At 36.4% G+C, this 25,141-nt stretch overlaps 1 protein-coding gene across 3 annotated transcripts in view; it reads right to left on the bottom strand.

Moving 5' to 3' along the window:
• The window catches only part of ppfia2 (PTPRF interacting protein alpha 2), a 214,742-nt gene that overhangs the window by 96,384 nt on the left and 93,217 nt on the right, over nucleotides 1-25,141 (bottom strand). Inside the window, exon 1 of one of the 3 annotated variants that reach the window (XM_084408384.1) lies at nucleotides 13,265-13,606. The exons of the other annotated variants lie outside the window; for them this stretch is intronic. Within the exon in view, the coding sequence (XP_084264510.1) occupies nucleotides 13,265-13,345 (81 nt within the window). The 5' untranslated portion in view covers nucleotides 13,346-13,606. Of the gene's footprint in view, nucleotides 1-13,264; nucleotides 13,607-25,141 lie in introns of those variants that run through there. 3 annotated transcript variants of the gene reach the window in all.

Here is a 25,141-nt window from a genome sequence, read left to right on the forward strand (position 1 = left end):
AGCATAAGCCTCCTGATGTACTTACAAACTTTCCAATGCCTCGTTTTATGAGTTCAGAACCTATTTGTACTACTGTATAAGTATGGTACTATTCTGGGCATTATTAGTGGGGTAATTTACGAGATACAACCTTGGATCCATTAGCGCCTGCACTAAGCCATCTGGCTGATATCTCTAAATAAGATCTAACTTTAATAATGTTCGACCAAGGGAAAAAAAGCTTCTGGGGGGGGTGTTTGGCTCGAGGTCATGGTGCAAAGAACCCTAGGTTGAAATTACTCCGAACCATCCCTTTTAATTTAAAACTTTAAGTGAAATAAAATAAAAGGTCTCACTTTAGATTAGGGTCCAATTCTCACTATTAACTATTAAAGGTACAATATGCAAGAATTTTGCATTAAAATATCCCATAATCTCAAGGCCAGTGTTATATATTTTGTTAAGTTGATTACTTACAATATCCCAAATGTTTCCAATTATTTTTAAATCGTGAGAAAATTGCGATTTTAACCAAGGAAACGGGGCGTTAGAGCAGGGGGGAGCTGGGAGTCGCCAGTCAATTGCGTCACATCCACGTTACCCTCGGTTTCCGCTCGTACTGCGTGGAGTCCTGGACAAATGCGGAAGTTGTAGTTGTAGCGTCTATCAAGCTACAAACCTTAGCTTGTTTCGTGCAGTCGTCATGGAACACAGTTATTCTTTACCGATTGCAGCTGGTTCTGTCGGCAAAGCATGCTTAATTTTATATTTTCCAAATGTAGCATTCGGTAATAGTTATGTTTATGTAAGGGAAGTATATATTGCTTTAGATTTGTGTTTAGTTTATTGACATTGTTTATCACGTCTGGTGTTTATGGCCATGTAAATAAATATAGCATGTGTTATACATAAAGATTAATCAGTATTTTGGCAAATGATGTGGGTATGTTCGAATGTACTTTTACAACAATTGTTTAGAACACGTAAAACTGCGCCGCGTTAGTTTTTTTAGCTTGCGGTTAATTCATTTTAATGAAATAAAAGTGTGATAAGGTTTAAGAGTCAGGAAGGAAGAAGACAGGGGTCGGCGTGACTGGGACTTTTTTTAAATAAAGCAAAACAAACAAAAGTCGTGCACAACGCGCATTCACCGTGGCAACCGCGACGGCACAAACCAGTTAAAAAATGAGAGCTCGGATCCACCGGTTTTCTTTCTCTGCGTCCAATTTTCTCTCCAGTCTCTCTCGTTCCAGCGCGCGGCTTATAAGCGGTCTCTCCACGCGGATCACAGCAATAAGACACAGGTGTTCGTCATTTGCACTTGACCTACTTGCGGGACGCTCGTCTCTTCTCTCTCCCATTACAGACCGCGCTGAACCTCGCCACAAAAAGCATGTCATTATAAAAATAAAACTTAACCTCATCCATGAACATGATTTTTCGATTCCCGTCTGACTGATTTACATCCACGGTGGAGTTTAAAACGACAGTTCCCATCATTCCACGCTCCTTCACATCGTCATCAAGCTACGCCGTTGTTGTTGTTTGGAATGTCGCGCCCTCTAGAGGCAAAAAATTATTGCATATTGTAGCTTTAACTATGACTTGTGCCTCAATAAACGCCTAATGATAGTTTTTAAGTTTAGGCATTGGGTAGGATTAAAGGATATACTTACCAAATGTCTATGTCTGAATGGCATAAAAATGCATGTACAATAATAAATAAATAAAAACTGATCCAAAACTCTCTCCCACGGGCCCCATCCTTAAGGCAAGTGTGCACACCTAATGACTGGTGGTCAGCTACATTTCAAACAGGTTTCATTGCGATCTGGGATTTATTTACTGTAACCACACTTGTACGATCAGCCCATAGATGCACTAATGACAGCATCACATCTGAACTGCTACACATGCGCTTATCGACAATGACAAGCTGAGTGCGATTTGATTTCACACGGCTAACACAGCACTGTGCTGATGTACAGTTATACCCCAGTCCACTTCCCCTTCAACTCCCCCACGCTAATCGTTGCAGTGCACAAAACTGCTGGCTGAAACAAAACGAAAAGTTGAGCTTTTAATGAAGAGGCGCGGCCCTGTCATCTGTTTTTCCTGACACTTGGATGGAAAGCACTGAAGCGTGTCTGCTCAAAGATAGAGAGGAGAGTGAGAGAGAAAGTGTTTAATTGCTTTGACCAAATGCTCAGGGGAAAGAGGAGGGGGAAAACTTAGATAGAGGGACCAAAAGACTTGCCTAGATTAGTGTTACTGTTTATTACTAACTTTATTTTTATATATACAGTAACATTTCTGAAATGCGCTTTCTGTAAAGCTGCTTTGAAACAATATGTATTGTGAAAAGCGCTATACAAATAAATTTGAATTGAATTGAATTGAATTACTGAACATACATACATGTATATGTGTGTGTGTGTGTGTGTGTGTGTGTACATACACATATATATGTTTTGGATCAGTATTTCATTTGTTTTGAAAAGAAATGAATACTTTAATCAAGCAAGGATGCATTACAATGATTAATGTTACAATCGCTCAATGTTAGAAAAGTTTATATTTCAATAAAAAATTATATCGCAAAATTAACACTTTAAGTGCAATTAAATACAAAATAAATGCAAAGAAATAAAAAAGAAAATAAAACTAAGTTTCTTATGCTTTCCCAGTCAGTCATCAGTAGATCAGATTTTAACCACGCTGACAACATTATACTGGACCCAATTAAAATTTGTATGAATAAGAAGAATGATAACTGTTTCTTTAGCAGCAAATCAGCATATCATTATGATTTCTGAAGGATCATGTGACACTGAAGACTAGGGTAATGATGTTGAAAATTCAGCTTTGCATCACAGGAATAAAATGCATTTAAATATATTACAACAGAAAACGAGATTAATATAAAAAAATGTATTATAATTGTAATACTATTTTATATTAAAATATTTTGTACTATATTTTTGATCAAATAAATGGTGAGCATAAAATACTTCTTTCAAAATCATTACCAAACCAAAACGTTTGGGTATATCTGGTATTTAGACAATATGCAATAGGTGATGTTTTAAAGACCATACTGATTTTACAGAACACACCTTGAAAGTAGAGAGTAAATACTATCTTTGGTATTATTAAAATATCTGTCTTTCTTACTGAGCTAACAAGCCAAATCCCCCATGAATGTTACATTTCTCACATCCCTTCAGTCACCACAATCTAGAGTCTTTGACCTAAAGTTGCGCACTTTAGTTGTCTTTAGCGCACATCTTGCAACATCAGAGTTGCATTTTCAAAGCAGCTTGTCAAACTAAATTTGAAAAAAACACGTCTTAAGACTAAATAATAAAAAAACTTGAATTAAAATATATATTTTGCACAATACAGAATTATTGCACATCTAATTGCTTCCTTTAAACTGCTCTGGACTTCCTGATTTTCTGTTTGTTGCATCCAGCACAATCAAACCCGAGCCATTGAATCTCCATATTTACCTCTCTGTTATGATGCAACAAAAGCATTTTGTCTTTGCCTTGACCTTTGGTTGAATAGAGCGTTTAATTGAATATATCATTGTGCTGAATGGAAGAGCAGTGGTGGGTGACTGAATCAGGCCTTTGCTTTGTGGCAGGACGTAATTTGTATTTACCAAAGTGCCACCTGTGGTCGAGAACAATCTACCTTGATGTCAAATACTGATCTGACATCAGTGAATGTAAGAGGTTACAGCTAAGCATTTACATTTACAGCGGAGCACAAACATTTATGGCGCAAAATATCTCAAGTAAGCAGGATTAATGATGCCATCAATTTCCACTTGGAAATTACGAGGATAATTATTTCCCTGCTAAATGACCAATAAGGCTGATATTATAATTCAATACTATATTGTCTAAATAAATTAAAATCACAAAACATAAAAAGGTCATTTTAAATGCTACAAATGAACTTAGGCATCAATTATGAGATTTGCTAAAGATAACTTTACTATTTATCAAAATGTAAAAATACACTGAAAAAAATGATTCTGACCCCTTGTAAATGTTACATGTTTTTATCTGGTTAATTTTACTGATTATAATGTGTTATTTAATCCTACTTATTTTTTATTATTAATTTTCAAATTCACTGCTCTTGTTTAAAACAAGTTAATTTCATTCAATTAAAAGTAATTAGAAAAAAATAAGTTTAATTTAATTTCCATATACACTGTAAAATGAATACGCTATATCTACTCAATAAAATTGTGCAGATTACAAGCAATGTTATTAATTAAATTTAACACATTAAAATTGAGTAATAATTAATAAAATTAATTCCTTAAAAGTTAACCATTTAACAATTTTTAAACAAAAATATCTGAATAACAGACAGACGTCAAAGATGAATTAAGAACTCTTTATTTTGTATTGCCAACATTGAAGACACCTGATGTTAACAAGCAGAATCACTGAAGGAGAAAACTGTAATGTTACAACCGTAATTTTAAGTTACCATCATGGGGATCAGTGTGTGTTTTAGTTGGGCTCTTTACCCTGAAACCGTTAACGTTAGATTTTGTTTGGCTGCTGTACCTGAGTTATAACAGCCAGCTGAACAAATAGAAAACGTGATCTGATGGTGTTGGTTGTGTTTTAACATAATCATTATTTCACAATCATTTGACCTGAAACCGATCACCTCTGAACATAAGCTCATTATTTATTCATGCAGCAATGCATGATGGGAGCCATGAATGAGTTTTGATTGGTGGCACCCAGAATGCATTGCAACATGCTTTATAATTGTCACCATTGTTGAGATTCACAGGCTGATTCTTGAAAAAATTTAGTAAATTCAACTTAAAATAGTTTAGCTAAAATTATGAATATTATTAATCTGAAATTACTTATAAAATATAAGTACAACCAATTTACAAAATATAAGTACACTCAACTTAAAAAATATATCTGGATTTAGATAAATTTATTTCGTGCAACCCCTTGACGAAATAAAATTAAGTAAATTCAACATAACATTTTTTTCAGTGTAGGAAAAAATTGCATTTACAACTAAATACCCATATTAATCAATAAATATCCAAAATTAGGTCATCAATTATCTGTCATCAACCTTCATTCCAAACCTGTATGACTTTCTTTCTAATGTGGATCTCAAAAGAAGATTTTTTGAAGAAGCCAAACCGTTTTGGTGACCTTTGACTTCCTTTGTATGGACAAATAACCCAAAAACATTGAGACATTACTAAAAAATATCTTCTTTCACACAGAAGAAAGAAAGCCATACAGATTTGGATTGACATGAGGGTTAGTAAATGATGACAATGTTAAATTTTAGATGAACTATCTCTCTAAACGGCGAATCTAGACTGCATCGACAATAAACTAATTGAACTGACACTTTCTCGAAGAAGTAGCAGCCGTTATCTAACATTTGTCATTTAAATCGTTTAATTAATATAATATGGATATCATCCTCATTGCAGCCTTCTCAGGAAATACGTGATTGAAAGGGCTTTTCCACTCTAATTAGGTTGGATTGAACAAGGTTACATCACCACGAACCCTGGCAGCGAGATCCCTGCAGACAAAAGGACAGAGCACTGAATCATGGGTAATCAAAGTCCATGTTCTGGAAATGAGGAGATAAATGTGCGTGGAAGGTGATGGCTTCAAACAAGTTGAGTAAGTCAGGATAATGCAAATGCATTAGAACTCTTTGAGAAGTCTCATCGAGACAATGGAAGTTGTACTTAAGATGGATGCAATTGCCATCAAAAGCATCAAAGAGCCGTATGCGGATCGCCATCCTTTTGTAACCAAGCAACAAAAAGCACTTTTTCTCCTTTACATAGGCTACATAATAAAACAATTAACTCAATACTAAGTCTATTAAGTCTTATTCATGTCTGAATTTAAAAGGAAAAATCAGTCATTATTTACTCAACCTCAAATGTCAATTTAGGTTCATTCATCCTCAAGCATTATTTACTTAAATAACAAAGGTTCTTATGAAACCTCTCACAACTACTTCACCGATACTAGGCACTTCTAGTCTGGATTTGGTTTAGTATTCTGGGCTGGACTGAGCCCTGTGTGAATGGCTAAGAAGGGTCAAGCCATTAGTGCGATTAAACCTACACCCTCTCTCTCTATCCATCACAATCTCTCTCCATCCATCTCTCTAATAATGTTCCGAAATGTCTCAGTCTCACCACATCATTTCTCATCACCTTCTCATTACTTAGCCTTCAGCAGGACAATTACAATACACTCCTTAAACGGACAGTCCTCCTGGGGCAACCTGGTGTTGAGTCCCTTTGTCTGATGACAATTATGCACTTGAACGAGGAAGGATCAGTTCGTGGGTCACCTGTACAGTACGTCAACGCAAATTTTACAACCTTGCTAAAAGGCAACATATTGACATATTCTACACATTTGGCATTATAATTAAGTTTAGCATAACTATTTTCCACTCTCTCTCTGAACCATAATCCATGTCACAACCAGATATATATACAATGATGAGCCAAAACATTATGACCAGTCACACGTAAAGTGAATATTGTAGATCATCTCCTAACAAGGCCACTTATTAATGTCTGGGTAGAATAGATGGTGAGCAAACAATCAGGTCTCATAATCAACATGTAGAAGAAATGGGCAGGAATAAAGACCTGAGCGACTTTGACAAGAGCCAAATTGACTGGGTCAGAGTATCTCTGATCACTGAAGCGGCAAGGCTTGTGGGTTGTTTCAGGTCAGCAATTGTGAGAATTACCAACAGTGGTCCGAGGAGGGACAAACCAGCGATAGGGTGTAGGGCACCTAAGGCTCATCGATCCACTAGGACAATGAAGGCTATCCTCTCTGGACTGAGCCAACAGAAGGTCTAACTGTGGCAGAAGTAAAAAAATATATATAGTGATGGTTGCGGGAGGAATGTGTCACAACACACAGTCCATCACACTCTGCTGCGTAACTGCCGACCAATCAAAGACTGCTATGATGACCCCTGTCCACCGTCCCCTAACATGGATTAAATTTACATTGCTTTATTGGCGTGACATACTTGGGTACATATTGCCAAAGCATTGCACAACAAAACTAACAAACAAGAACATACATAAAATACATTAATATATATATATTGATGTATACAGTACACATATTAAGAGTACACTAATGCGGATGAGTTCACTCAGTACCTCTTAGTTTGCTGATATCTTAGTTTTGCTTGGTTATCATGGCCTCTCATTACAGAAATCAATAACTAAAGACACTGTGCTCATTCCAATGCATGAGATTTGGGTCACAGCTGAGCAGTGCATGCAATTCAGCACATCAAGACAATATACCACTGGTGCATAACAATTAAAAGAGACTGACAGTTCAGACCGGGGAAAGTTGTCACATGGGGAAGTTGACATTATTATTGTTATTATAATGTCATAATCCCACAGTGCACCAGGATGCACTGTGGGATGTCGACAAGCTGGAGAAGGGAGTGTGATGCTCCGGGCAATGTTCTTCTGGGTCCGGCCATTCATTTGGCCGTAAATTTAACACATGCCACCAACATTGTTGCAGACCAGGTACACCCCTTCATGACAATGGTGTTCCTTGGTGGAAGTGGCCTCTTTCAGCGGGATAATGCACCCTGCCACACTGCACACACTGTTCAGGAATGGTTTGAGGAACATGATGAAAAGTTCAAGGTGTTGCCCTGGCCTCCAAATACCCCAGATCTCAATCCAATTGAACATCTGTGGAATGTGCTGGACCAACAAGTTTGCTTTACGGCGGCTCCACCTCGCAACTTACGGGACATATATATATATATATTAGGGCTGTCAATTGATTAAAAAATGTAATCGCGATTAATCGCATGATTGTCATGAATTAACTCGCGATTAATCGCACATTTTTTATTTGTTCTAAATGTACCTTAAATTAATACTTTTCAAGTTTGTAATACTCTAATCAACATGGGCATGGATAAATATGGATGCTTTATGCAAATGTATGTTTATTATTGAAACCATAGTCAACATAGAGCATGAAGATGAGACATGTTTCAAAGGTCATAGATGTTTTTCAAAGAACTTGTTCATGTCTATTAGACACATGTAGAAAGAACAAAGAAATACCAGGTTCCCATTACTTCTCTTTCTTTGCACTGAGCAATTTACTAACACAAACATGTTTAGATTTTTGCATGACAGGGCAGCTTTTCTGAAAATGCTAAATGTACATTTATTATTTATTATTACATTAGTTTGTCTCTCTCTGTGCCCATTTTAATGAAGCTAAATTCTCAATAAAACTGTTTTCATTGGTATATTTGACTGTTTCTGTTGTCAAACAACGGAATGAATATGAAATAGTGACTGAAGCGCAACCCATTAAGACATAACCATCTCTCCCTTCCAAGATGTTAATCTGCACAAAAATCCTGATAATCGAGCCGTCGTCTGATGAAATCAAATACACATAAGATAAAGACAATATCTGTGCTGTGATTTCGGCTATACTTGCATGTAAAATTAGAGAAGCAACATAATATCTGTGTTTAACTGAATTAAAGCGCTGCTCCTCTCTGAGAGAGAGAGAGAGAGAGAGAGAGAGAGAGAAAGGTGCGCGCGCGTGCTGGGAGAGCAGTACCGGCAATTCTCAGAAAGGTTTGGGCTCTTTTTTGAAGGGTAAAAAAAATCACTAAAGGGGTCTGCAATGTCGCTAAGTTGGCAACACTGTGTATCTCCATTTCTCCAACTAGGGGTTGGGCCACGGGTCAAACAGAAAATACGCGCTGCGTTAATAAAATTTGTGCCGTTAATATGATTTTGCGTTAACACGTTATTAACCCGCTAACTTTGACAGCACTAATTAATGTATATATATATAGGCCTATACAAAAAAATTTAAATACTATAATATTTAAACAAAATATATCGTATATACACTATTTTATAACTAATATGGATAAAATGATAAATGTATTTAATTAATTTTATAAATATCATATTTATCATTTATTAAACATTATATTAATTATTATATAAAAAAATATGCCATGCTGCTCACATTTGTATTAGATAACAGTGATCACCCCCGATTAAATAAACCAAAGACCCCCAACAACCTCTCATTTTCCCATTATTCCCAAAGGATAAGCCAGGAAGCCACCCTTCACTGGATTTTATTATTTGTGCCTCGATAAAAGCTGCACTGGCTATGAGGGGAGAGGCAAAGGTAATGAAATTATTCTACCACACTTAATGACATAGCACCAGATGCCGAGGGCTACACATTTTGTATATTTTCTTTTTCTTTTTTTATGGTAAGAGCCATACTTTACCTAAAGAATACAATCTGTAATCCATTTATGCTTTGAATTTAATGCAGGATCAGTGAGCTAAACCCCTATTAGTTTAAACTCAAATTTCACATATACAGTAGACAGGTGTGCGCTAATACATTACAATACACGAGTCTATCGCTGATGCTGTATTTGTTCCTTGCTTCATGCAAACACCATTAGCAAATCAAGTTTTGTGCTCAACTAACCCTACATACACACACACCAACCCACAGACATACACACAAGCTTTGGAGAATGCACACACAGCAGCCAACAGCACTGAAGATGCTTCACTACGCCAACACTAATATTGACTCTGCAGTGTTTAGTCTGGAGAGGAATGCAGAAGAAATACTAAGAAATAAAGTCTGTACAACATAACAGAGTGCTAGAAACACTCCTTGAATTTGACATTTAATAATATGGGTGAAAAATACAGAGGAAGAAAACGCAAGCGACAAAGAGAAGCGGTCACGAAAAGCAGGAGAAAACAAAGCTAAATGCAAATAATTACATTCAACTAACTATATAATTGTGTGAAGTTAGGATAACAATCACTCCTGATTTCATGTGTTTCATGTCAATCAAACTCAAAATCATCTATCACTTGGTAGAAGGTAGTCAAAATAAACAGATAACAACATGGACAAAAGCATGTGTAAAAATAAAAAGCACCGAACTTCATTAATACAGGTGCACTTGCAATGAAAATAAGCATGGTTTGCGCTAGGGGTGGGAATCACAGGGTACCTCACGATACTATACGATACGATACACGGCTCACGATACCGATAATATCACGATACAGCAATTCTGTGATAATCAATATATAGACAATCCTAAAATGATATATCTATGAAAACAAAATGCCCATGAATAATGCCCATTAAGTGCAGGTTTTCTTAAGTCCAAACTGTTTGAAAACAGCACAAAACGTTTTTCAGTCTGTAAATTAAATTGAAAATTGTATGTAAATTAAATATTTTCAATGAGATCAGGGTGATGGCGTTTCAAATGGCTTTGCATGTTTGTGGTATTACCCGTGCACTTTTACTTTTCCCCAGGCAGTTCTTGTATATCGCGAACTCTTTGTCGATTTTGTTTGTCCCATTGAAAGCCGAAGTGGGTCCAGACTTTGGACTTAAACGTGGCTAGGGCATCTATTATTTTACTCACACTGCTGTCCGCCATCCTGTTAAAAAACTCTTTTTCTTAGGCTAGTTAATTTATGTTCACGTTTCCCTCATTCATGTGTTGAGCGCCACCTCAAGGAGCCATGAAGTAGCAATGCTGGAAGCAGGAATATCTATTTAGAGCGCCCTATTTTATTAATTAAAATATCGATATTTGGCCCCAGTGTATCGATTCTCATATCGCACGGAGAAGGACAAAGATATATTGCCCTATCGATATTTTGTCCCACCCCTATTTTGCGCCGACCATACCTGATGAGAGCATACCATAGTACATGACTTGTAAATTAAAACAAGACATAGTAAACTTGCTCAGTAGCTCACCTGGTACAGCATTGCACTTGCGATGCAGAGCGTTGGTTACGAGTCCCGTGAAACACGAGTCACAACACTCCTCAAAAGAGCTCAAAGTCTCAAAGGAAGCCAAGAAGGCATTCTATGTAAGGGATAATCCACAGCTAACGGTTTTAATGTACTTAGCTTCGCGTCGAGCGGTTCTTTGCCTCCACGTCATTCATTAAAATCGGTTAATGTACAGCAAGCCATGGATTATCCTGCTTCTACAATTGTGATTTGCCAACATTCACAACTTAAAGCTATTATTGATGTTTGCAGCGGAATATTTGACCAGAAAAGTATTGACGGTTATTTCCGTCAGTTATAGCTCGTTATTAGCATTCTGTCCGCTTTGAATCAGACACAGTAGTGCGTAAGATTTTTTTTTTATGAATAAATTATATCATTTATTTGAATTAATTATAGAAAGAGAGAGAGAGAGAGAGAGAGAGAGAGAGAGAGAGAGAGAAATGAGAGACACATGCCTGCCTCTGTTCAGCATCTCACTCTCTATTAACAACGAAGCTGTGAGATTAATACTTCAAAATAGCAAGGTAACCCTTTTTTATTTTATTAGTAAAAGCCGCAGGCAGCGTCGATAACGTCGATTTCTGTGCTCCTGAATGTTTCACGATATCCCTATATACAGTATTAAGTCATCCTGCAGCCCCCTTGGAAGTTTGCCAAAGACCCCTGTTTGAGAACCACTGGTTTAAAGTACATTTTTGTTTACAACTTTATGAACAATTGTGGTACTGTGTTTGGGCTTCCAAATTTAAACTCAGGGTCCTGAAGCAAAACCAATCAAGACCTACTGCGGTAAACAAGCGTGTTGCTTTCAAAGCGTCTCTGCGTTGCATGCTTAGATTGTTCAGATTGTTCATGCTGTGGCTGTACCTGGGAAATAGACTATCAGGACAGAAAACGATAGATTGTGGCATTTTAAATCAAGGGGGAAATCTCTCAGGCTGTTTTCCATGGGGAGCACCTATCTGCTAATGATGAGACAAGCTGATACACATACACAGAAACATGGCACAACACGCTCACTCAAAAGGAGCAAACCTAAAAACAACAGGAGGTAAACCATGCCACAGTATTTTTAGTACAGAGGGTAACCAAAAATAAACCTCTATAATCCACAAACAAATATCAATACAGATGGTTAAACAAGCATCTGCAAGCACCTGTTGAAAAGTGCTCAGATGAAATCATCATCTCTAAAGCCACAGTCTCTTGCTGATATCATCACTGCCTTAGTTATCATGGCCTCTCATTACAGAAATCAATATCCAAAGACACTGTCCTCATTCCAATGCATGAGATTTGGGTCACAGCTGAGCAGCGCATGCAATTCAGCACATCAAGACAATATACCACTAGTGCATAACAATTAAAAGAGACTGACAGTTCAGACCGGGGAAAGTTGTCACATGGGGGAGTTTACATTATTGTTAATATTACACAATTTAACAGTTTGTGAATTATAATATTAATGATAATATGCTACACAACGATTTCTGGTCAAAACAATTGTTTGATGTTTCCATTTTAGCTGTTTTTATTAATTATTTTATCATATAAGTTCTGCTGAAACGTCTATATCACGCTGTTTAATGGCACGTTCTTATTGTTACAACATGTACTGCAATTGGGGCATGTTGTCACAAAAGGTCAACGGGTACGTGTTCTATTAACTGTATATTTGTTTCTAGGCAAAAACGTTGGAAATGTTCATGGGATTTTTTTTGTAGCCAAGACATGCGATTATACAGAAAATTACTTTCAACAATAAATCCACCCTGAGAAATATTCACTGGAGAAAAAAAAAAAAAAGTGTGACTCACATGCAGGCTACCCTTCGTAAACACAAATATTATAGTTTTAGCTATTCAGGATTAAAATTACATGACTTCTAGATTGTTTAGCACCTCACTTGACTATATAATACAATTAAAACCACGTTTAATCAAAATACTATCAATATAAGCCACTGTCCTAACATGATGTATTTATAAAGCGCTCGCGCCTCCAGAGGAATGCGCGCGCTCAATCCTACTGCTGGTTAACGCCTTTAAACCTTCAGTTCAGACTTAAACAATATCAATATGGTGACAGTTTAGTGCTGAACTCAATCCTAAATGCGATTAAAACTGTCAACCCAGCCTATTCTATGTACAACTCTACAACCAAACTCTGAGTGCGCATTTTTGCGCGAGCTCTTTGCGATTAAAAACAACGTAACACAACTGCATCATGGACGTGTCAAACAAAAGCGACCCTTAACTGCAAACAATAATCCTAACAAGAAGCATAAAGAAACATATCGAACAGTTTGCATTAGTTTGGGGCCGTTAAACACTTTAAATACTCGCCTGGTAGGTGTAAAATCTCGTCCCGTTCGGCGGGTGCACCTTTGGGGAGTTAGTCCCCGTGTTCATGTCTGAGAAAATCATATTTCCCCCAATGCAACGCAGAGGTGATCAGCAGTATGTCTCCAGCTGCACAGTATGAATTAAATCCTTGTCGTCAAGTTCAACTGACCAGGGATCAGTGCCTCCCCAACTGACGCTGGACTCCTCACATCCACAAAGAATGACAGAAATTATAACTGCGCTCCTTTTAATGCACGCTGCATGAATAATAAGTCAATAAAACGCTGACATAATCAATCAGGGATGTGAAATGTCAGTGATATACACAGCAGCAGCTCCATGATCACAGCACGGATGCTGTGTACCCGTGTGCTGGACCAGCCCATCTGTTCGATAAGCTGCTGCCTCCGAACATCATTATGCAGCATCACTACCGGTAAACCAATCAGATATCAGAATCAGAAGTGGGCGTGTCTACATGGGGGACTCTCCCTGTTGATGCTCAGAGATAGTGAGTTGCATATTTATGAGCTGCGATTATATGTCTATGTTTTAGGGTCCCATAAACAAATATGTAAAAGACCTCCAGGGAAACAACGCTACTTATTAAAGTACTCCATGATAACACCAGGTGATAAGTACTTTATGACTATTTTGTAGGGGGAAACCAGGGCTAGTTGTCACTTTTTACTCCAGGAAATATTTCTCAGGGTTATTTTTATATGAAATTAGACATACATTTATATTTATAATTGTATAAAATATTGATTTCTATACTATAATTCAATTTAATTAAAATTTAATTAAATTAAACTGTAAAAAAATATTTTCATGTTTTATCGCAAATTTATTCTTTTGTCAAATCAACTTTCTGTACATTGTATTAACTCACATTATTTATTTCAATGAACTCAAAATTTTAAGGCAACCAGGTAACTAACACATTTTTTTTTTTTTTACAGTAGGCACATGCATTAAAGTCTAAGCAACAGAAAATTTAATTTCCACTGCTTTTGTCCTGAAAAAAAGAAGATACAGTAATTTAACATAAGAATCATAATGGGCATATTGTCAAACGGGGTTAGTTGTCACAGGAAACTTGCTGTTTATTTGAGATGAAAAGCTTGAAAGCCATTTTCCCCCAAAAAATTCCAATAAAATAAATAAAAAAGTAAACTGTAAGTCATCACATAAATTATAAAGCTGATAACAACAAAAGCTACATAGCCTTCCTAGTTAAGAATGGTGTCTGTATATGAAATATAATATAATAATAATAACCTATTACTAAATATAAAAAAGCAGAAGACTTGGCAAAGATGTCAGCAGACTTTCAACAAAAAGACAAGCTATTACTTGTGTAAACTGACCAAAGTGGGCACAGTCAATCCGTCGACTCCGATAAACATGACCAGTTATGGGTTAACTATAAATCACAGTGGATGTTTTTCCCAACAAGCACCAAACCTGTTGCTCTTCCTTCAAAGTGATCTTGTGTGGTTTGAACTGCAATGTCACAGGGAATTTTGTCAGAAGTCTTTACTCTGACTTATACGCGAAAACAAAATACTGAAAGTGTGAAATAAGCACTAAAAGTATTAGTACAGAACATATAGTCCTGCAATTATTTAAGATTGTTCCAAATAAAACTGGATTCATTGTACTCAGACTTTCATGGTATCCAGTCCCAGACCTGCTTTTAAAAAACGAGTGTTTAGGATCAATATAATTGGCCAATTCACCTCTTTAAAAAAATGCCAATGCAACCATTTAGAATGACTTTAGCATTGACCAGGATAAGCTACCTAAGTTAATAAAAGAGCTCTTTTAATTCAGTGTTTCTACTGACATGGGCACACTGGAGGGACTCATTCAATTTGGCTCCATCTTGGCTTTTCTGAAAAATACATGTAGCCATTGTTGAGGAAGATAATCAAATCTGCAAAGCCTGGCTTAGCAGAAGTCCATTTACTGGACTTTATTCAATCATTTTCATACATGTATGTGCCATGACGGTCAGCACACTCCTTGAACTGTACATGTCACATGACACCATAAGTGCATTTATAGATCATAAACCAGTAACTAATCTGATGGGATAACCATGCGCTACCTGTAGTTGACAATACAAATCACAATTTGTGGTTACTAAGGTTTCTAAATGGTTTTAGCCAGATGCGATTCAGTTGCTAGCCCACCCGTAAGACTCTAGACATGCAGTGTCTCCTTTAATGTATGGGATATTTCCTCCTATTAAAGTGAAACTGGAAGTAAACATTACTGAAATTCACATCCAAAAGGGCATCTGAGGCGTCTTGTCCTTGTCTACAGACTAGCAATCATCTATAAATGAGTTTTGGGTTTCAGTGTATGACTAAAATAAAGAATTATGGGGCCATTTTTATGATTTCTGTTGTGATTCTAGTATAAAGGTTTTAAACCCTTGTGAAATGTGCTTTAATCGAAACACTGACTCATAACATTGTTTCCACTAATGGTCCACAGCAATAGTCTTATGAGACAATATTACGAAGGCAGCAGAAAGATATGAACATGCTCCAATGGATTATTTTGAGCATCTCTCCAAAATCTTTCCTCCCCAAAGGGGAAGAGGAGGTGGGACAGATCTCTGCTTCCAAATGTCCTGCCAGGGTACAGAGGCATGATAGAGATGCACCAGATGGGGCTTCTGAGCAACCTGAGAGGACGCACACACACAGAGAGAGAGAGAGAGAGAGAGAGAGAGAGAGAGAGGGCTCTCCCCTGGGTGCCAGGCCAGGAGGCTAGGATTGTGGCCGCAAAACATGCCAAGCCTTGTCACTCTCCCTGCTATAAAAACAGCAGCAGCTTCTGCTAGCACAGATGTGTCTCCTTCACTACTGCCTGAAAAACAATTCCAGTCTAGCCAAAGAGGATTTTTTTTTTTTTCACCCAAATATTTCTAAACACGTGTAATATGTCTAAATATCTATATTATGACTTAGAAAAAAGTGGACAATGCATGTAAGATGTGTGTAATGAGACGTATTTGAAAGGACTTGGACTGAAAGCTTATTGGTTGAAAAACAGCCAATGAAGTCTCTCTGTTCTGTTCTAATGATGTCACTAATAAGATTACAAAGGAACTCTATCCAAGTCTTCCCTGGTTCTTTCTAATGCAATCATCAGCCGCTCTGATAAAAAAAAAAAAAAAGTTCTGACGAGTCATGTGAGTCAATCTATAACTAACTGCTCAGAATTTAGATTTATTTAACCTGGTGATTTGAGAAAAAGTGATGTTTCAGCTTAAAAGCAAATTATTCAGTGTTAAAATATCTTCTCCTATCCAATGTCCAATGCAGAGACAACTGTAAGTTAAGAGAACAATTATTATTTTGGAAATTCTGTGTAAGGATGGTTCTTTCTTGTCATTATATATATATATATATATATATATATATATATAGTAAACACAGTATTGTACAAAAGCTATTTTATACTGCTAATCAAATAGATTTGTACAGAATATTGAAATGTCATCCAGTGCTCAAATATTTACTTCCAAAATCTTATCAACTATCATATTGTTTATAAGTGCAAAAACAACTGCAGAACTGTATGAATTAATATTCTCTCATCATTTTGCCCACCTATTAAAAGTCTAAGTAATCCACATTACAAGCTTCAAAAAGTACATGAAAACAACATAAGAGTTTTTTTTTTATATATCAGATTTAATTTAGGCTTTTATTCACATATAAACATTAGTCAACGCACACATATAGTAAAGCTCAACCTTTCTTGCATGACACTCAAGGGCAAACCTCGTCAGTTATTGTGTGTCAAGAAAGCAAGTTTGAGCTTTAGTTTACCATAATTTGATGTGCCATGTGCGTTGATCAATGCTTATATATGAACAAAAGCCTTATGGGTTTGAAAGTAAATGGTGACTATTTTCATTTTTGGGTGAACTACTTATTTAATTAATAGAACTATTTAAAAAATATATTATGTATTTCGACAATGTCATTGAAATTATTAATCCCTACTACACACGTTCATACAGTACTATACAGTATAGTACAGAGAACATTATCTGCATTCATTTATTCATTCATGTTTTTAACCACAAAAATAGAACAAAAAAGACCCCCTCCTTCAAATTAGCTTGATCATCTCCTACACACACTCCGATCTGAGCCTTAACAGGATGTGCAAAACATGAGCTCTCACAACAATCAAATGGGCAAAACAAATCAATTTCCAGTTCCTAGGTGTTCACTCATCCGTCTGATTCCATAAGGACTAGCAAGCATCCGTGCCTGAAAACACTACACCACAATTAGAGCCGTTCTTTAATAGCATGTCAGTGTGTGTGTGTGTGTGTGTCTGTGTGTGTGCGTCTGGGGTATGGAGCAAAGCTGATGTCTAATTAAAAGGAAACATCTAACCTTTCTTTTACAAGAGCTTGTTGCAGGCAGGTAAACTGTCCTTATTAGAGTCACTGCCTACAGAGACAAAACATCCCATTCCACAGATTTAATATTAACACATATTGATTCTCGCAGCTAGTACCTGAATATCTCCAACACATCCCCTTATTGCTAAATGCAATTTGCATGCATCAATCACAACAAATTATACAGTACAATAATGATTTATTCATATGTGTTAATACAGGGTTGTTCCTTCATACAGTATGTAAGATACTCAGGGAACATAAATCTCCAGAGAGTTTTATTATGTGCCTTGAAACGCTATCGCCGTCATCTAATGCTCACTTAAACTAAATCCATAAAAAGCTAATTAAATGTTAAATGTAATCTTTAGAAAATCTTTTTCATACTGTCCATTATCATGTTATGATGCCTAAATTCACTACAATGTCTGATTTTAGGTTTTAGTATTTTATTTAGACAAAATAGTATAGAATTTTAGTTATCCGCCATAATGTGAAAATAATTATGAAGCTTATTAGTATCAGACAGATATTGTGGCAACAATTATGTAGTTAATTTAAAAAGTTTGAAGTTTTTACGTTCCGTTCCACCTGTGACTGACAGATGAGCCCACCATAAAAACTGACAGCTGCTTGACTGAGACAAGGGATGCATTTTGATTTGTGCAAATAAAAAGATCTCATATCTAGCAGGTAATGTTGCCAGGGATCCAGTGTCAGCATAACATTCAAATGTAGGCAGGATATTACAAAGGGGAATAGCGATATCTTTGTATTATGAGTGCTATATGCAACAGTCTAAAGCAATACATCCCATTCCAAACCAAACAAACTACATGCGCTCTGAAATGTATGTGGATTTATGTATGAATTTTGATATTGGGGGTTTAGTGAATTGCTGTTTATTTTAAACTATGGCTCTGATTATGCAAACATAATCTTTTGCAACATTAGACAGATCCATGATTCTGTATTTATAAATATAGTATGCAACATAAAAACTAGTACTGAATAAATAAATGCTGCAATGTGCTACATTGTATTTTGAGTTTAAAGTGTAGAACTCTTGAATGTCATATTGCTTTATTTGTGGTATAGAATAAAACAATCTGCAATTATAGTTACATAACACTCTTGCATACATACAGTGGGGAGAACAAGTATTTGATACACTGCCGATTTTGCAGGTTTTCCCACTTATAAAGCATGTTGAAGTCGGTAATTTTTATCATAGGTACTCTTCAACTGTGAGTGACGGAATCTAAAACAAAAATCCAGAAAATCACATTGTATGATTTTTAAGTAATTAATTTGCATTTTATTGCTCTTACTGAGGGAAGGAGGTTGTTGGCCAAGATCTCGCGATACATGGCCCCATCCATCCTCCCCTCAATACGGTGCAGTCGTCCTGTCCCCTTTGCAGAAAAGCATCCCCAAAGAATGATGTTTCCACCTCCATGCTTCACGGTTGGGATGGTGTTCTTGGGGCTGTACTCATCCTTCTTCTTCCTCCAAACACGGCGAGTGGAGTTTAGACCAAAAAGCTCTATTTTTGTCTCATCAGACCACATGACCTTCTCCCAATTCCTCCTCTGGATCATCCAGATGGTCATTGGCAAACTTCAGACGGGCCTGGACATGCGCTGGCTTGAGCAGGGGGACCTTGCGTACGCTGCAGGATTTTAATCCATGACAGCGTAAGTGTGTTACTAATAGTTTTCTTTGAGACTGTGGTCCCAGCTCTCTTCAGGTCATTGACCAGGTCCTGCCGTGTAGTTCTGGGCTGATCCCTCACCTTCCTCATGATCACTGATGCCCCACGAGGTGAGATCTTGCATGGTGCCCCATAGGGTTGGGCGGTATTACGGTAATATCATATACCGCGGGGTCTTAAAATAGCAACGGTATCAGTTTCAATACCGTCATTACCGGCACTTATATATAATATATAAATATAATTTATTTAATGCCTAAAAATGCTTATGTGTGGCTGTCATCAACTGACAGTGTGGAGGAGAAAGAGAGAGAGAGAAAGAGAGAGAAGGGAGAGGCGATAAATACTGACGAGGCAATTTGTAAATTGTGCAATAAAAAGGTGACCGCGAGAGATGGAAACACCTCTAACCTAATGTCGCATCTCTGAAACAACCACCCGAGGATGCGAGGATGCATTTTGCCCCGAGTTCATTAAATAAGTTCATTAAATAAGCGCATTAGTTCATATTTGTTAAAATATTATAATGTTATTTCTATTGTTATGTCTATGTTGATAATGAAAAGTGAACAGCACGAGTAAGATGGGATGCATCGGGAGTCAGACATTTTGACCACTTAATTAAGTTTAGTTTTGTAAAAGGCCTTTCTTTAAAGTTAATTTTGTATAAATTGTATCTTCATTTTAATACATTTTTCATCAACCAATTGCCTGGATTTAATAAATAAGAATCAAATATATAGCAGACAATTTAATCATGACATGTCATAAAATAAAGCTTGAAATTTCATTAAACGAAACAATTCAAAACGAAAAGAAATAGGCCACTCGCTGATTATTTAATCCATGATGTGCATTTCTCTCTATGCGCGTTCATACGGAGATGGCGATCATCAAATTCATTAAACGAAACTATAGGCTAGCCTACTCTCTGATTATGTAATCCATGATGTGCATTTCTCTCTATCGTTCACTATGGAGATGCCGATCGTCAATTTCTTTAAACGAAACAATTCAAAACGAAAAGAAATATAGTAGGCAGCATCTCTGATTAATCCATGATGTGCATTTCTCTCTATAGGCGCGTTCACTACGGAGATGCCGATCGTCAATTTCTTTAAACGAAACAATTCAAAACGAAAAGAAAAAGGCTAGCCTATACCTTCTGATTATGTAATCCATGATTTGCATTTATCTCTATATATGCGCGTTCACTAGGAGATGGCGATCGTCAACTTAGCAGACGTTGACAGAAAAGTTGTATTAATAAAAATCAAAGGACGTGTGTAAATCTTATATTATTATAAATCTTTAATAATATTTGATTGAATGTTGAATGTTGTGCTTGTTTAATTTAATAAAATTAATACTTTAATTGTGATAATTAAAATAATGAAATATTATATATTAAGTGTCCCATTTTTGCTCATTTATTAATAGTATTTATATCTAGCACCCCCTCAGCACCTGCGTTAAAAAAATATTTGGCGCCGCCATATTATAACGGCCCACGTATTAAAAATAGTCAAGTCTAAATCGGGCTTGGGCTCATAATTACATTTAATGCTGTCAGCCAGGCTCGGACACAACGTGCAAGGGTTGGGCTTGAATTATTTTATTTTTTTGCCCGATCTGGTATTCAGTTTCTGAACGGTGTATAGGCACAAGCCAACAGTTTGGTGACGCTGTCTGAGCCTTATGTCATAATTTTTAATTAGTCACGGTAATACCGTATACCCGGTAAAATAGGGAGGAGGTTTGACGGTATCAAAATTTGGATACCGCCCAAGCCTATAGTGCCCCAGACCGAGGGATCTTGAACTTCTTCCATTTTCTAATAATTGCGCCAACAGTTGTTGCCTTCTCACCAAGCTGCTTGCCTATTGTCCTGTAGCCCATCCCAGCCTTGTGCAGGTCTAAAATTTTATCCCTGATGTCCTTACACAGCTCTCTGGTCTTGGCCATTGTGGAGAGGTTGGAGTCTGTTTGATTGAGTGTGTGGAATTGCAGACCTCTACATGCTTTGTAAGTAGGAAAACCTGCAAAAAACCTGCAAAATCGGCAGTATATCAAATACTTGTTCTCCTACAAAATGTACCTACAAAAATACTGAGATCATTCATACTCAAAACCCCCAAAATAATTTACTGCATGCTATCTGGTCCCCCTAAAGTAAAGTAAAGTTAAATAAATAAATAGGTTGTTGACCTCAGCCAGACTGATAACTGCCACCTAACCAGATCTAATATTATTTTTTGTGTTTGTCTCAGTGCATGTGTCTATAATGCATGTATTAAATATTGTTGAGTGATTCTGTTGAGTAAGCGCAAAAGAGTTACGTTTATGGTTGCCATTACTCAATAGCAGAGATCCAAAGGCAGAGATCCCTTTTGACCATTGAATTTTCCAGTCATATGGCATTATTGGATAAAGATTTTTAAATTCACTTTGTAGAGGTTGCTGGGATGAATTTCCATTTGTAACAGTCTGTATTTAAAATAGAGGTCTTTATTCAAGCAAAGGACCCTTGGAAAATAGAGAGATGGTGCATTATTTATAAAAGTTAATGCTGCATTTTAAGCTTGGTCTATATAGTAACCTGCCAATTTAGTGTTATCCATTATACTATTTAGCATTTTTAGTATTATATATATTTTTAAATCATTATTGATTAATATGGATGACCACTTTGTGCCACACAGTAAATGGTTATTAGCTAGTAAAGTAGCATTTGGTAACATATGAGCTATATAAATTATGACTTAAGATCTTGACTAATTTCCATTACGTTCACAGGAAATTCCAATTTCAGAATTCTCTAGTTTTCCCAGGTTGCCTCGATAATGGGAGGATGTTTTGAATCTGCATGTTAATGAATGCTACTGCACATTAATGCATATACATCATACTAATCAGAGCTGAACAGCAAGGCTCTCAAAAGAGTAACCATCAAACATTTCTGTCCTCTCACACGCAGCATTTGTAGCCTCTCATATTTGAACCAATTCCGATTTGTTTTCCACATTCATCAGTCATGGATGGATGGATTTAACCCTGAACTTTTCAACCAGTCAATTCGCTTTACCCAAGGAAGACAATCAGTTTTATTTTGAATCACTGCTGGTTTTAAGCATTGCTGAGTCTGAGCTGAATTTATGCAAGTACTTTCTGTCAGCAAAACTAATTCTCCCACATGAAAAAATCTAAATTCCGGCTAAGTGTTCTCACACATACAGTACACATGCAAATGCCAAATCTTCCTTTGATGATGATCAGCCTCAATCCTCTTTTTCAGCTCATTGTGTTTGGGCAAAATCAGTTTTACATAGAGATTTCACAGCACGCATGGAGCAAAGTTCCAGAGTAACAAGAGGTTATACAAGAACCCAAAAATATGAGTCACCCTCAAGTCTGCCAAATATATCACCACACATAACACATTAGAATGCAGAGACAGAGTCTGCCACAATCTGGAGAGAGGAGAGAGAGAGAGAGAGAGAGAGAGAGAGAGAGAGAGAGAGAGAGAGAGAGAGAGAGAGAGAGAGAGAGAGAGAGAGAGAGAGAGAGAGAGAGAGAGAGAGAGAGAGAGAGAGCCTTATGTCTTCCATGCTATGTAAGAGTGACCTGGTTATTTTTTCAAAAACATATCGTTGAGCAACAGATTAACAGAATATTGACAGAATTTTCATTTATGGAAAACTTACAATTCAGATGTATATACGTTTCTTGCATTATTTTATAGACACAAAGACTAAACATGCCCACATCTGAATAACTGAATAAGTTACTTCATTCAAGCCTTGTGGGTGATCAGGACGGTCTATATTGATTGGACGTGTGCAGCTGTCAAGCACTATTTAATAATCGCTGATTGGTAGAGGACACAGTGCACAAGCAAGAGATTCTTACTCAATTCTGGGTGAAAACTCAAAAAGGCACAGCTGAAGTGACAAGGTTGTGACAATTATATATATATATATATATATATATATATATATATATATATATATCACATGATACTTAAGAAATCATTCTAATATGCTGGTTTGTTGCTACATTTCTTATTAGTTTAGGAAATGAGTGTGCACCTTTTTATTTATTATTTATGTAATGACATTCATACATTTATGTGTGATTTCAATACTTTTTGGTGGCTGTTGTAAGTAATAAATATGATTTCAAAGAATTAGCTCTTATTCCGATACTTCATCCTATACTAAAGTGAGAAAATACAAGACCAGCTCAACTGAATAATGAGGGGCAAGAATTTCTCAGGACAATCCGTGCTGATGCAAGCAATCAACATGCCAATCAGAATAACGCTCTCCATAATCAGAGTGAGTGCCTGAATCTTGCATTCAGCGGAATAAAATGCAATGCAAAATTGTGATTGCATATCAGGATATTGGCTAACCTCTGTCCCTCTAACCATGCTACAAAAATTGACTTCTCTTTCATGGAACATAAAAGGAGAAGTTTAAGAGAATGTTCACATTGCTCTTTTCCATTCCGTGAAAGTGGATGGGGACCAGTGGCCATCAAGCTCTAAAAAGAACAAAAGAGCTCAATAAAATCACTGTAAAAGTAGCTTTATGCAATATATTCTATATACACACAAATCTCAAGAATAGAATTTGATTTCATTGCACTGGAGAAAGCTTTTGAGTGATAATTTTTATTTCTTCTAATTGTGTCTTTCTAATGTTCTGAGCAAAGTTTGGTTATTATTTTGAGTTCTGAAATTAGTTACTGCAGTCACGATTTAGAACATGCTCCAGGGGAACTTGTGTTGTGTTGTATATTTGTTCTTATAATACAAATGTGTGGGTGGACCAGCATACAAAACATTCAAACAAGCTCACAAGTTTTTTTGCACACAGTCAGTGAGTGACTCTCATAAAATCCCTGCCTATACTCTATCAAACTAATTTGAACAGCATGCCTACGCTCAATTAAAGCTACTTCACGCTTTTATTCACTTCTGCTTTAATTTAGACCGTAGTCATTTAAGAATACTAGAAAATGAATGGGCAAATTTAGCATTCAGAGCTAAAGCCAAGTTGACAGAATCAAACATATGGTTATATTCAAACATGATGCAGAACTTAAAGGCTATTATTGATGCAAGGCTTGGTGTGTCTATGTTTTCTTAAAAGGACAGTTTACTCAAAATGTTTAATTTGGGTCATTACTTACTCACCATTATGTTTTTTCCTTATGTTCATTATGTACTTTCTTTTTTCTGTGGAACTTGGAAGATATTTAGAAAAATATTCCAGCAACTTATATTGATTACTCGATTTTAATCTAGCTACATTTTAACGAACTGTTATCAATTCATAATAAGATTCCTAATCTTTTAGTCAATTCTGTTTTCCTATAGAGTTTACAGAAATATTTTAACATTAACATGTATCTGAAATATTTACAAAAGAATCGATAGCAAATTGAATCAAAACAATTCAAGATCAGAACTGAGCCTAATCCAGAGCATGTGCATCGGAATTTTATCAAATCTGTGTCAAAAGCCAGCCTTAATTTTTTGTCTATACAATGCAAGTCAATGGGGTCCAATGGTATTTGGATGCCAATGTCCTTCAAAATATGCAAAGAAATTCACACAGGTTTGGAACGGCATGAGGGTGAGTATGTAAACAATGACAGAATTTTAGCATTAAATATAGCATTTAAATGCTATAGACCATCTTAAAAAAGTATGTTCTTG

The sequence above is a fragment of the Rutilus rutilus genome, assembly GCF_951802725.1.
Source record: "Rutilus rutilus genome assembly, chromosome: 4".
NCBI lineage: Eukaryota > Metazoa > Chordata > Actinopteri > Cypriniformes > Leuciscidae > Rutilus > Rutilus rutilus.